A 12,936-nucleotide genomic window follows, 5' to 3' on the forward strand; every position below is an offset into this window, starting at 1 on the left:
CTTTTTATAAGATAAAAGGCCTATATTTTTATAGATGAGGCTGCTTTGCAATAAGATTCACTTGGAACTTCACTATTGCAGAAAAAGATAACCCTTAAAACAGAAAAGATGATTTCTCCTCCTGCTGCACATACAACACAGTTTGGCAGGGGGGGACTCTATTCATTTTAGTCTCTCAGGAACCCAGAACCTCATGATGCTGCCTTCTAAACACCAGGCTTCATAGTTCACTGTGGCGGGATGAAGAGGAAGCGAAAAACCCAGGACTGACTATTCAATTTTCTGCTTAGAAGTGCTGAGTCATTTCTGCTTACTTTTTCCTTGGCAAAAGCAAGCACCATGGATCGGTGGGTGGGGGAGTCCAGTTATCTGCTGGGCAAGGAAGGAGAGGCGAGCAGAGCAACATCTAATGTAATCATGGATCCATACTATACCAAATTTGGTTCTTAATTGAAGAATGCAATGGTGAAAAGTTGTAATCCATCCAAGATTTATTCATTTATTCGTTCAGCTCTTTAGTACCTGCAGTGAACCAGGCACTGTACTCAATGCTAGAAATACAGTGGGGAGATAACACAGAAATATGTATTGCTTTTAAAGAACTTACAGTTTAGGAGGCGGTTACAAGTAAGTAGATAGCTAAAGATTCAGAGTGGGATGGAACTATGACAGAGAAAGAACAGGGTGCCTTGGAAATACAGAGAATAGTAGACACCACTAATGAATGTTCCTACGGTTGTCTATCTCTGAGCTTTACAATTCAGTCTCTACTATTTTGTGGGCATTTTATGTCCTATTTATAAAACCTTTCAATTAGAAATTGAGACAGCTATTGAATACCTACCATGTGGGAAGTGCCTCTGCTTGACGCTGTTGTATCTTATGAAGCTTGCGGAAGAGAGTACGGAGTTGAATAAGACACTTTTTTTTCCCCCCACAGAGTGCTTAAAATCTAATAGGAGAAATAAGATTACATAAATAATGAATGCAGTGCAGAATGTGGTGTTTATCATAAGAGACAAAAAGCCCAAGTGTCAATGGAGGTATTTCTGATTTGGGGAATAAATAAATGTTTCATGATAAGAGTAACTTTTAATGTGAATTTTGTTGAATAAATGAGTTTAATGGTCAAAGACAAAGCATGGGGGTTACATGTCTGGTGGGGGGAAAAAAAAACATCAAACGCAAAGACACCAAATCTGAAAGCTGCCTATAGGCAGGGAATGTGATTATCTTATTCTACTCTCATTACATCCCCAGCATTTATCACACTGTCTTGCATCCATCAGGTGATCAATGAATAGTTTTCGAATGAATTAATAGGAAAATTCAAGGCATCTTTATTAAAGGTATGCAAACTAATAGTTTAACTGGAATCTTAAGGTGAAGTTAAGGTGATAAAGCTGGAGCCAGGTCATGGGGCCAGGTAAAGATTTTGAATGTTATTGAAGAGTTTGGACCTTATTATTCCCCTACCCCTATATTTACATAACACCATTATGTTCACCAAAGCTCATATGACCTCAAGATGGTCCAATCAGGTGGTCAGGACAGTAATTATTGCCCCATCCAATACAGAGGAACTCCGAGACAGACTAAATAATTATGGAGGTTATGTCAGGAAATAACGAATCCAAGACTCAACACCCAGGGTAGTGCAAACTCAGTTTCTGTTCCTTTGTACTGCATTACCCCTCTGTTCTGAGGCAGAAAAGCCCTTTTGGTGTTGGGAGCAGTAGAAAGAAATGACGCTACCAGAGCTGTTTCTAAGATAAACTGGGAGAGAAAGGGGCTGGCAGCCAGGTCACTAGGGATGAGAACATTAAAATAATGTGGGAGAAGACTAAACTGCTGTAGTGACCATGAGCATAGGCAGGCTAGGATTTCTTTTTAGCACAGATAAAAGGTTTTAGCATAAATTCTACCCTTGTTGGTCAATACCTAGGTCAGGGTTTCGCAATCTCAGTACTGTTGACATCTGGGGCCTTGAATTCATTGTTGTGGGGACTGTCCTATGCATTGTCCCTAACCTCTGCCTGTTAGATGCTCCTAGCACACACTCTCCACCCACGCCACCATTGTGACAGCCCCAAAATATCCCCCTGGCCAAATTTCCCCTGGGAGGCAAAGATCGCCCCTGTTTGAGAACCACTGACTTAGCCAATCAATTTTGATTAGTTTCCAGAAAATCAGTGGACCCTAAAGAGCACATTGGGCATTTAGTGGGAAAACATCAGGGAAAGAAATGCAGTCTCATCTGATGGGTTTAGTTTTCTTCCACTGACAGTGTGCATGATGGCCCATAGTTAATTTGTTTGACCAGCATTGCATTTTAAATAATGGGTTTTCATTTTGTCCTATTTATGGTCATTTTATCCAATTATTTTTATTCAGCACCCAGCTTTATAAGTGTGTATAATCCTGTTATGTTCTATTCCATTATGGGAACTTCCTAACAGAAGAGCACACAGTAATACAATTAAATAAACATTTTGGCTATTGTGTTGGCCTCACACATTTTCTGACTTTGGCTGGATTCGAATGGGGTTATGGGATGGGAAGGGAGACAATGGGCCACTAAAAAGAAAGACAAAGGTGCTGAAAGGTGCCATGAAACAGGTCACCGTGGTTCGCAGATTGGTGGGAAGAATTCAGGTACCACTTAAAATGGAAAATATCCTGTAATGAGAATGGAGCTAAAAACCTTACCATTTTCTTCTTCCCTCCAAAATTCCATAATACAATGGCAAAAAGTTTCCTGTGCGGTGCTTTGCATGAGCTACAACAAATGTTGGTCTAGAAGGACTAAAAAAAGAATTCGCATGCTTTATATATGTGAATACAAATAATGTAAGTATAAATATGAATATAACTATAAATATGTAGCAGAAATTGCAAAGACGTTTCTAAACACATTTAATGTGGTAACAAAGCTTATGCAAGAAAGAATGGAGAGCACGGCCTTCCTTCACGCTGGGCTCCCTTGGTGACTGGGCATAATGGACAGGTCTGGGCAAGTCAGCCAAGACGTGAGTCATTGTTTAGGTTTTCCTTGGAAACAAAAGCTCCTGGGAATTTGACATCAAGTGTTTGCCAGATTCTGTGGACTTGTTAGTCTCCTGCAGGGCCACTAACATCGCTTCTAAGATGATTCTCTGAGAATCAGCTAGTTTCCTCCGCAAAGACTTGCCCTGAGTGCTAACCAGCATGGCTTTGCAGAGAGAAGGGAATTTGGGACATGTCTCAGGGAGTCATCCATCCAACATTAAGACAGTGTTAACAGGCAAATTGTGTGTGTGTGCGCAACCAGACATCACCTGCCTTCCCTGCAGGGAGCTTGTGACAGCTGAGAAAATGTTTATAAAGCATTTTGAGCTCTCACTGGGGTGGTACTGTAGAAAGGCAAATCTTTGATATGACTTTCTCACGTCTGTCAACTCTTATTATTAAGCAGAGGTTGCCCCTGCCTTTCTCAAAGTTCCAATCATGGAAACTAATTATTAGAAGTTGCAGGTTCCATTTTTCACCTACCCAGTGAAGATTGTGACCACCTTTGTTAAAGAAAAATCTTTCTGGAATCTACAAGAGATTTAAAAAACTCAGTGTTGTATGTAGTTTAATTGGGAATGAATAAAATGTAGACTCACTAAACTGCCTTTGAAATAGTCCACATGTACAAAACAAAAGAGAGAAATAGTTGGCAAGTTTCTTCTCAAAACTAAATGTTTGAAATATGTGATCAAGACAGCTTGCTATGTTCCAGGCAAGTCTAATTTCATCTATTCCCACTTGAGGCTTCTGAACTTTATGGGATGTAAGGCTTTTATTTTTAAAATGCTGCAATAGAAGCTGATTAATTTTCAAATTAAAGCAATATCTGATCTCTAGTAAGTTTCCTGGCATATAGCAAGCATTCAATAAATACTGTTTTTTTTTTTAATTGCTTTTGCAGAGCACTGGCCTTTTCTCTTAAGATGAGGATATAATGGCCCCAAAGCCTCTGAGTATTATTTAGCAGGAGAAAATCTAGGCCGGTTGACTGAGTGCTTTTCCTTATATTGCACATGATCTCACATTCCCAAAATACCCAGGCTCAGGAAAGCTATATGAGGCCATGTGTCAATCTTCTCAGTCATATATGCCTAATGTTTAGTCCTATAGACTTTGAGAACTTGAATAGGCCTCAGATGCCATTTCTTAAATTTTCTTTTCATGGAGTAGGAAACAGGGTCCATGAAGGGGGAAGTGGCTCACTCCAGGTCGTGCCGTTCGCTTCTGGCAGTGTCTAGAGAGGGCCCACATCTTCTGACATTCTAGTCCAGCTCTTTATTCCACACTACTGCCTGGAGTGCTGGATTCTAAGAATTGCTCAGCTTTAAATACTGTCTTCAGTCATGTTCCATTGGAGAGTCACAAATCAGGAGAGTAGCAAATATATTTGCAAAATATATAATGGTTTCTATGTTGTATGCATAATTTGCATATTGGCATTTTCATTACATTTGCTATATTTAATATTGTTATGCTTTTTCAAAATTGTTGTTCTCATCCATTCCACAAGTGTTTATTGAGTGTTTATGCAAAGCATTGGAGATAGCAGTGAATTACACAGACAGGATCCCTGTAGCAAATGCTGTTGGCGTCGCCCCCTGCCCGTGTCCTCTCAGCTCTCACCACCCCAGCATTTGACTGCAGAGTCTTGCTGCAACCACTCATGACTCTGCATAAGGACCTTCTCTGGGCTGGGGGCAGTGGCTCATGCCTATAATTCCAGCACTTTGGGAGGCCGAGGTGGGTGGATCATGAGGTTAGGAGATCAAGACCATCCTGGCTAACATGGTAAAACCCCATCTCTACTAAAAATACAAAAATTAGCCAGGTGTGGTGGCACACGCCTGTAGTCCTAGCTACTGGGGAGGCTGAGGCAGGAGAATTGCTGGAGGCGGAGGTTGCAGCGAGCTGAGATCGCACCACTGCACTCCAGTCTGGGCAACAGAGCGAGACTCCATCTCAAAAAGAAAAAAGAAAAAAGAAAAAAAAACAGAAACAAACAAAAAAAGGACCTTCTCTTAGCTGGAAGCCTTCAGTCAATGACAGGTGGGAGTTGGAGGGTAAATGACCCAGCTTCCTCACCTTTGGGATGGGATAACTCTAAGGTTCATTCTACTCCATCACTCCAAGTTCCCCAGGCATTTGAACTCCAGTTGTCCACAGTGTAACCCACTGGATAATGTATCCATTACAGACTTCTTACCTCTTTTTGTTTCACTTCTTGACTACTCCTTTTGTGCTTCCTGGGATCTCTTCTTAGTAAACTATTTTTGCTTGAATCCTTAGTCAGGGTCTGTTTCTAGGGGAGCTGGTCTAAGTCGCTGGCTTCTTGAAGCTCAAATTCTAGAAAAGGATGCAGATAATAAACAATAAATCAATAAAAAAGGTCACATATGGGTACCTACTGAAAAGAATGAGATGATAGAGAGTGGAAAGGGGTTCAGAGAAATTCTGATTGAAGTGTGAAGTTGGGGTCCCTCTGATAGTGTGATATTTGACCTGAAACTTGAAAAGCAAGAAGTAATTATAAAAAAAGAGCCTGAGGGCCGGGCGCGGTGGCTCACGCCTGTAATCCCAGCACTTTAAGAGGCCGAGGCTGGCGGATCACTTGAGGTCAGGAGTTCAAGACCAGCCTGGCCAACATGGTGAAACCCCATCTCTACTAAAAATACAAAAATTAGCCGGGCATGGTTGCATGTGCCTGCAATCCCAGCTACTCTAGAGGCTGAGGCAGGAGAATTGCTTAAACCCAGGAGGCGGAAATTACAGTGGGCTGAGATTGCACCACTGCACTCCAGCCTGGGCAACAGAGCGAGACTCCGTCTCAAAAAAAAAAAAAAAAAAAAGAGCCTGAGAAGAAGATTCTGGGAAGAGGCATGAAAAAATGCAAAGTGAGCAGGAATAGGAAAGAGAACACTGGGCTGTTTCATGGGGAATGAGGCAGGGAGGGGGAAGACCGAGTAGGTTGGCCTTGTCATGAGAGACTCTGTAGTAAGGATCAGAAGTTTATACTAAATGCAATGAGAAACCTTTGGAGGGTGTTAAGCAGGAGAATGCAATAATCTGATTTATACTTGAAAATGATTATTCTGGCAGCTCATGGGAAACAGATTGGGGGAGGCAAGAATGAAGCAGTGAGCTAAGTTAGAAGGCTACTGAAGAAATCTAGGTGAGAGATGATGGATGCTTTTCAGTTTCCAAACTCAACTGTTGGTAGAGAACAGAAGTAAATAGAATACAAACACAGAGGACATACACGTTTATGTCTTCGTCTCTGTGGGTATTTATATGTATTGAAGTGGTTCTTAGCATTGGGGGTGAGAACTCTTTGAAAATCTGATGAAATCTGTGGATCTCCTCTCCAGGAAAATGCAAATGTGCACCGACACACAATTTTAAATTTGTGCTGACAGGTTGGGAAGTCATGGAGTCAGTTAATAAAACCTCAAGCATGTGTATTCTTTTTTTTTTTTGTCTACATCTGTTAGTAGGGGTAGGCTCTCTATAATGGTAAATAAGTGCCAAAGTGGATCACAGTTCAAACACATATTTTTGTTTATGGATGAGAATTGAAGGAAAGATAGCTCAGCATCATTGGCCCTCTGGTAGAAAGACTCTGAGATGCATTCTACTCTGTCTACGTCCACGTAACAATACCAGGAGAATTCGTTGTTCCTTGAAATTGCCCTGTGCTATCTTCAAGCCATAACTTCCAAGCTTGCCTTAGGTGTTATCTTAATTCTGGCCAAGTAGAAGGGAGTACACAGAGGAAGTCTTAATAGGCAAGGCCTGGAAGTGGGACCCATTGCTCTGCTCGCCCTTCATTGACTAGAATTTAGCCATCTGGCCACAACTAACCACAGGGAAGCTGGGAAATATGGCGTAGCTGTTAGCCCAGTGGGGTGGGGAAAAAGGGAAATACGAATTTCAGAGAACAGTTAGGAGGTTCAGCCCAATACACACATTTTTCTTTATATTTGTCACATAGGAGTTGCTCAATGTTACATTTTTAGAGACCAGTGGAAATACCTCACATTGTAAGTTTGACGAAGGACAAGGGATGGAGCCAAGTGAAGGTTGGTCAGGAGGATACAATACCCTTTGTGTCATGATTTCCAGAACCAGTTTAACTCAAAGCAAGCCCTCTTCCTACACTGTGGAGATGGGGCTTTCTTTTATTAAGGATATGTCCTTAAGTAAAAGATTAAGATCAAATTGAAGTGGAAACTTGGCCCCAAACTACACTGTTCTGTGCCCGGAGGGACTGGAATTAATTTGAAGCAAACTATTACTCACCCCGATTGTGTGCCAGTAGGAAAGAGAGATGATGATACTATCAACAAGGCGAGCTTTTGCATTCATTTTTTCTCACTCCAATGAGTAGTCATTCTAGATCTCAGATGTGACAGTTCATTGGCTACTCAGGCAAGCACTTGGCCTGTCTACTCTGGACTCAACTCTGGTCCATCCTCTCCCTGAAGCAAAGCAGCCTGGAGACTCCTCTTTCAAATGTCCTTTAGGGAGTGGGTGTGGTCCTAAGAAGTTGGAGGTGAAGTCCATTTTTATTAGTAAATCACATTTTACCATTTGATTCCATATTCCATGACAATGGTAAAGTCATTTTTCTTGGGGGTGGAGGGTGGTGAGTGTTACCTTAAAACATAAAGAAATTACATTTGAGAACATGGCAAATTTTAATTTCTTCAGCGTTAAAAGAGAGGAAAGCTGATTTCCTCTTAACATACTAAAATGATTTTTCTGAAACTTAAAAATATCCAGAAGCTGTTCTCTCTTGAGATCAGAACCTTTCTAAGCCTCATGTTTAATGTTTGCGCAATTCAGTACCTACAGGGAAGGTCAGGTTTCTTCCACGTTGCCTGTTCCCAGCTCCTTCCTCTGATTCTCTCATTTACATCATAAATCTTCCTTTTCAACCCCCTATGTTTTAGCTCTTTCCTTTAAGAGAAATTTGAAAAACAGTATTTTTTTTTTTGCCATTTATTTTATTTAATTTGAATTCCATCTTAGAGTTGTTAATGTGTTTATATGCTATTTTTTCCTACATTCCTTCTCTCCGGTCAGGGAAAATGTTGAGCTTTCTTCAACAAGAGATGGATTTAATTGGTTAATTTCATAATTTAGAGTCTTTCTTGGTCTACATTCCAAAAGGAGGGGATTCTTTAAGCTCAGTACAGCTACATTTACTTTTGAAGGAGCCCTTTATTTTGCAGTGAATAAAGTGTCTCTTATTAAACAGAAAATAAAAGAAGGTTTGGCAGGACTCTACTCTCCATGGATGAAACATCACAGGAAATTGAGAAATTGTTTCTTTTTGGCCTTGTGGGAAAATTTTGCTTGTGAAATTTAGTGTTTAAGACGACTGCTTAAATCCATCAAGAAAGAGCTGTTGAATGAATAACAGCTTCTAGGGAAGAGGTGCCAACCTGACCTTTCTGTATCTGGTTTGTTAAGTGTTTGAGGAAGTGTGCGGTATGATCAAGAAGATTGTATTCTCTCCTACATAATGACTGAGTTAATTTTAAACAGAACTTAGACATAGTTCATCAATTTAAGAATAATTTTGTCAAAAGTTGGCCTCAGCTGGGTGCTCCTTCATTTGTGCCTATAAGACAGGGCATTGTATAGGCCCAAATGAGAAACGAATCCTAGGTAGAGAGTCCAGTTTCCATTCTCAGATTGATCTATGGGCTCTAGAATTTTGATATGAAGCCTGTGTCTTGAGGTTCAGACCATCCTGCCAACTGAGGGTGTTGCCTTCCATTTTCTTCACATAGGCACCTTGTTTGAAATTTGTGGCTAAAACCCATGTTCTTGGTTTGACTCCTAAATCTGTTTTCCTTCTAAGTTCCTTAGGGACTCTGTGGGCAGCATAACCATATACTTAGTTGTCCAAATCTGAAACCTTCATTGTTTTCTCTCCGCACTCCCCTCAATTTGCAATCAATCACCAAGTTCTGCTACTGTCCCTAAATATGCCTGCAGTCATCTCCTTTCTTTCACCTTCCCCTTCCCCAATACCCAGTTCAGGCCACAATTCTCTCATGACTTGATTTCTCTAAAAACCTCCTTAACCAATCTCTTGCCTTCATTTTTTTCCTCCCATAATCCTGATTTCACCCTGCGGCCAAAATGATTTTTCTAAAATTAATCTTGACAATGTTACTTCCTGGCCTGAGGGTTTTGTTTGTTTGTTTGTTTGTTTGTTTGTTTTGCCTAACTGTGCAATTTTCACTACAATATCCAAACTCTTGACTTGGCCCTTACTTGTACTTCTCAGTTCCCTCCCCCAACCCTCCTTCCAGCTGCATCAGCCTCTGGACACATTCAGCACTTCTCACCTTAACCAGAGCTGTATTCTGAGTGCAGTCAGTGTTCCTTCCTCTGCTCTCTTCCATTCTTGGCTAATTCTAATCTATTTTCTAGAAATCCTCTGAGCCCTCTCTCTCGAGCCCCCTCCCAACCCTACATTGGAAAACAGGCTTCTTTTCTGAGCTCACACACCCTGGACTGACTTCTTGGATGGCTCATCCTCCACCGAGAGCTTCTCAAGGGCCGCTTTGCAGCTCATTCCTCTTTGAAGACTCTGTTCTGCCTGATAAATAAATAAATGAGAATGAATAACTACTTAGTGTTTTTCTACATTTAAAATTGAATTCTAATTATACTATTATAAAATTTGGTTAATTTTGGTGATTTTGGAGCACGGGAAATGCAACTAAAAAAGAATGAAAAAAAACCCACTATGATTTGACATCAGAAGATATGAATCCTGGCTCAGTCACCACCAGCTGAGAGATTTGCTAAGTGTATCAGCCTCCCTGAATCTCAGTTCCTCATCAATACGCATAGGATAATTTCTCATGTAAACAAAGGTTGGCTGAGGACTAAGGAAGAAGTGCCCAGTGGGTAGGTGGAGGCACTCAGTGAACTGTAATGACTTCACAAGTGAGAGGAATTCTTATTTTTTTGTATCTGCAATTCTCATTGTACCTGTGCAAAACTCCAGCTTGGGAGAAGTGGGGTGTGAATGGTTTCATGGGGCACACGATAGGAGGGGAATATTTGTGAGGTCTCTTCCCAGTTAGGTGGAGCCACACCAACGGTGGGGAATTCAGCAATTCCTGTAAGGGGAAATTGTGCATCTTTAGTTTTCCCATTGGGTAGAGCTCAAAAACACACTTCTACCCTCTCAAATACTGTTGGTGAAAGTGAGACCTGGCATAGTGTTGTAGCAATTTGATAACCTGTATTGAGAACCTTCACAATATTCATTCCTTTTGAATGAGTAATTCAATTTCTAGAATTTATCTAAGGGAATTATTTTTAGCAAGAGAAGGGGAGCACTTAAGATGTGTAAAGATGTTTATTGCAGTTGTGTTTATTATAGTTAATGATCAAAAATAATCTGAAATGTGCAATCAGTGAAGGACCATGATGACATTGCCCTTCGGTGGGTTCTCTCTAAAATGGGAATGTAACATTGAAAAACTACTTAAGTGAAAAAAATAGGCTTAAAAAATTCAATCTATGGTTTAATTAAAAGTGTTTAAATCAAACAAATATAAGAAAACAAAAGTTGACCAGTGGGAAAATACACTTTGTTTTAAATGGGGTTAGTTGTAACTAAGAAATCCATAGGCAGGACTCTGCCTCCCTAGACTAACAGCTCCAATGACTGAAGTTCACTGTCTTCTGTGCAAAGGAATCTTTATTTGGCTTTGGCTCAAGGCCAGGCCTTCATCTCGTCTTCTAAAACCTAGAAGGAAGCTTTCAGAGGAAAATATAGATCAGAAGTAAAATTCGGCTTAGAAGTTGGGGGGCTGAAGTTGTAGGATACGAGGGAGGGAAAGCCTACCTTTACCCTTGAACAGTCATCATGACAACAACCTCCTAAGTCATCTTGAGTGTGCAAAGAGCTTTTCTGTACATTGTTCGCTTAAATTGATTCCTCTTCAGTTTAGCTAGCTAATTATCCAAAATGTCTGTAAAAATTATGACAGAGGAGGGAAACACAGTTACTGATTTGGGGTCCATTCCCTTTATCCTTCTCATATTCAGGGATTTCCCCACTGTGTGGAATTCACTTTGAATCCAGCGGAAATTACCTAGAAGGAAAGAGCTGGGCTCAGGAAGCAAGCAGACATTTCACTGTGGCTTTATTCACGGAGGCTCTCCAGACGTTTGGCAGGTCTTTTCTTACACATGCCTACTGGACCTTGTGTTCTAAGAGGCACGGAACAGCTGTACACAGCCCAGTGTCACATAGCAAGTCAGGAGCGAGAATCCATGTAGAATTAAGATCTTTTTTACCCTCCCTCCTGAATCTCTATCTAGCCCAAGTGTCTGCTCTCCCACGGGATTTTGTGTTGCTTTTTTTACTGTCTGTCTCAGCTTCAAAAAAGATCTGTTTTCTCTTATTATTTTCCCACATTGCTGCGGTTCAGAACCGTAGTGCATTTGTCAAATGCATTGTGTGTGTCTTCACCCCTGCAGCTTCCCTGTCAGATGATTCAATACAAGGCAATGATCTCTCCACTAAGGGGGAAGAAAGAAAGTGAGAAAGAAAGAAAACAGCTCAGAGCCCTTAACCCTGGGTTGTGGCTATTTTTCTCATAGACAGGCTGCTCTCTCTTATCTGATTGGAGCCTCCGTGTTCTCTGAATAGGAAATAAATCTCTACACAAAAATCCAAGGGTTAGTTTCCAGGTGTTTGATAGGAAGCTTTCATTCCAAGTGGTTTATTTATTTATTTATTTATTTTTTTTTTTTTGTCGGGGGGAGTTTGTTGCATTATTTGACCAAGGACAGTGTTGACCACCTCTGGTTTCTACTTCTCTTTCGAAGTTTATTTTATGTTTTGTTGTGGTTTTCAGATTTCTCATGGTTTGGATTTGGGAAAGTAAAATCAAGACAAGGTGTTGGTAAGTAGTTAACTCACTCCTTCTTTGGATAAGTAATGAGTCTATGTTTTTATTCGGATGAAAATGCTTAGACCCTCTTTACATTCCACGGTCTTTGATTCATTTTCTCTGTTCCTGGTTTTTGATTTGTTGAAGAAGTAGGTCTAGAATTTTTCCAGAAAAGGCATTACTGTTGTTAATTGAGTTTAGTACATGGTTTTACATTTTTAGATTTGACTCGTTTTTATCCTGTGGGAGAAGTGTTAACTGTCGTTCCAGTTCTAGTTTGTGATGCATTTTTAAGAAGGTTAAGGAAATAAATACAACTACATTTCAGCTACATGTACAGGGAATAACTGACTGAAGAGTCAAGCTGGACAAGTTTAGGTCTTAACTTTCTTCCATTGGCCAAGATGTAATAGAGTTCTGAATTGGTAAATCAGTTTCCATTTATGACCATTCCTCTTTCAAAACAGATTCTAACGTCCAGACGCTGTGATTTGTGCTTGATTGCATTCTATTCCCTGCATTCAGACTATGTGCTGACAATTGAAAAGCAGTTTGTAGCTTACCAAGTGAATGCAGATGATGTAGCTCCTCATTAGAATTGAAATCAGGTGTGATCTCTTGGGACCTCTAATTTGTTCAGAATTTTCTATGGATACAGAGACAATGAACAGGAATTGCTTAGAAGGCATGAAAAGACGGCATTCTTACATCTTTCACGTGGGTTTCCAAGATCCGACCATCCTGGGCATCTGTTGGTTAGTATTTCTTTTGGTAGCAAGGTTGGCCATAGGTAAAATGGCAAAGTAGGGGAAATGTACCAATGTCAGGAGGCTGCTCAATTCCAAACCATCCACCCTATGCTTATTCATCCTGGCCATATAAGGAGCTGTTTCCTGTCACTTTCCAACCTGACATCAGACCTTGTCTTGTTGGGCAGTCTCTATCACTGTCTGTC

At 40.6% G+C, this 12,936-nt stretch overlaps 1 protein-coding gene across 2 annotated transcripts in view; it reads left to right on the top strand.

The window, feature by feature from the left end:
* Positions 1–12,936, top strand: part of NTRK2 (neurotrophic receptor tyrosine kinase 2) — a 359,712-nt gene that overhangs the window by 178,433 nt on the left and 168,343 nt on the right. For both annotated transcript variants that reach the window (XM_054501260.2, XM_054501261.2), the window contains exon 12: positions 11,946–11,993. In XM_054501260.2, coding sequence (XP_054357235.1) covers positions 11,946–11,993 — 48 coding nt within the window. The remainder of the gene's footprint in view (positions 1–11,945; positions 11,994–12,936) is intronic.

This window comes from Pongo pygmaeus, chromosome 13 (assembly GCF_028885625.2).
Source record: "Pongo pygmaeus isolate AG05252 chromosome 13, NHGRI_mPonPyg2-v2.0_pri, whole genome shotgun sequence".
Lineage (NCBI taxonomy): Eukaryota > Metazoa > Chordata > Mammalia > Primates > Hominidae > Pongo > Pongo pygmaeus.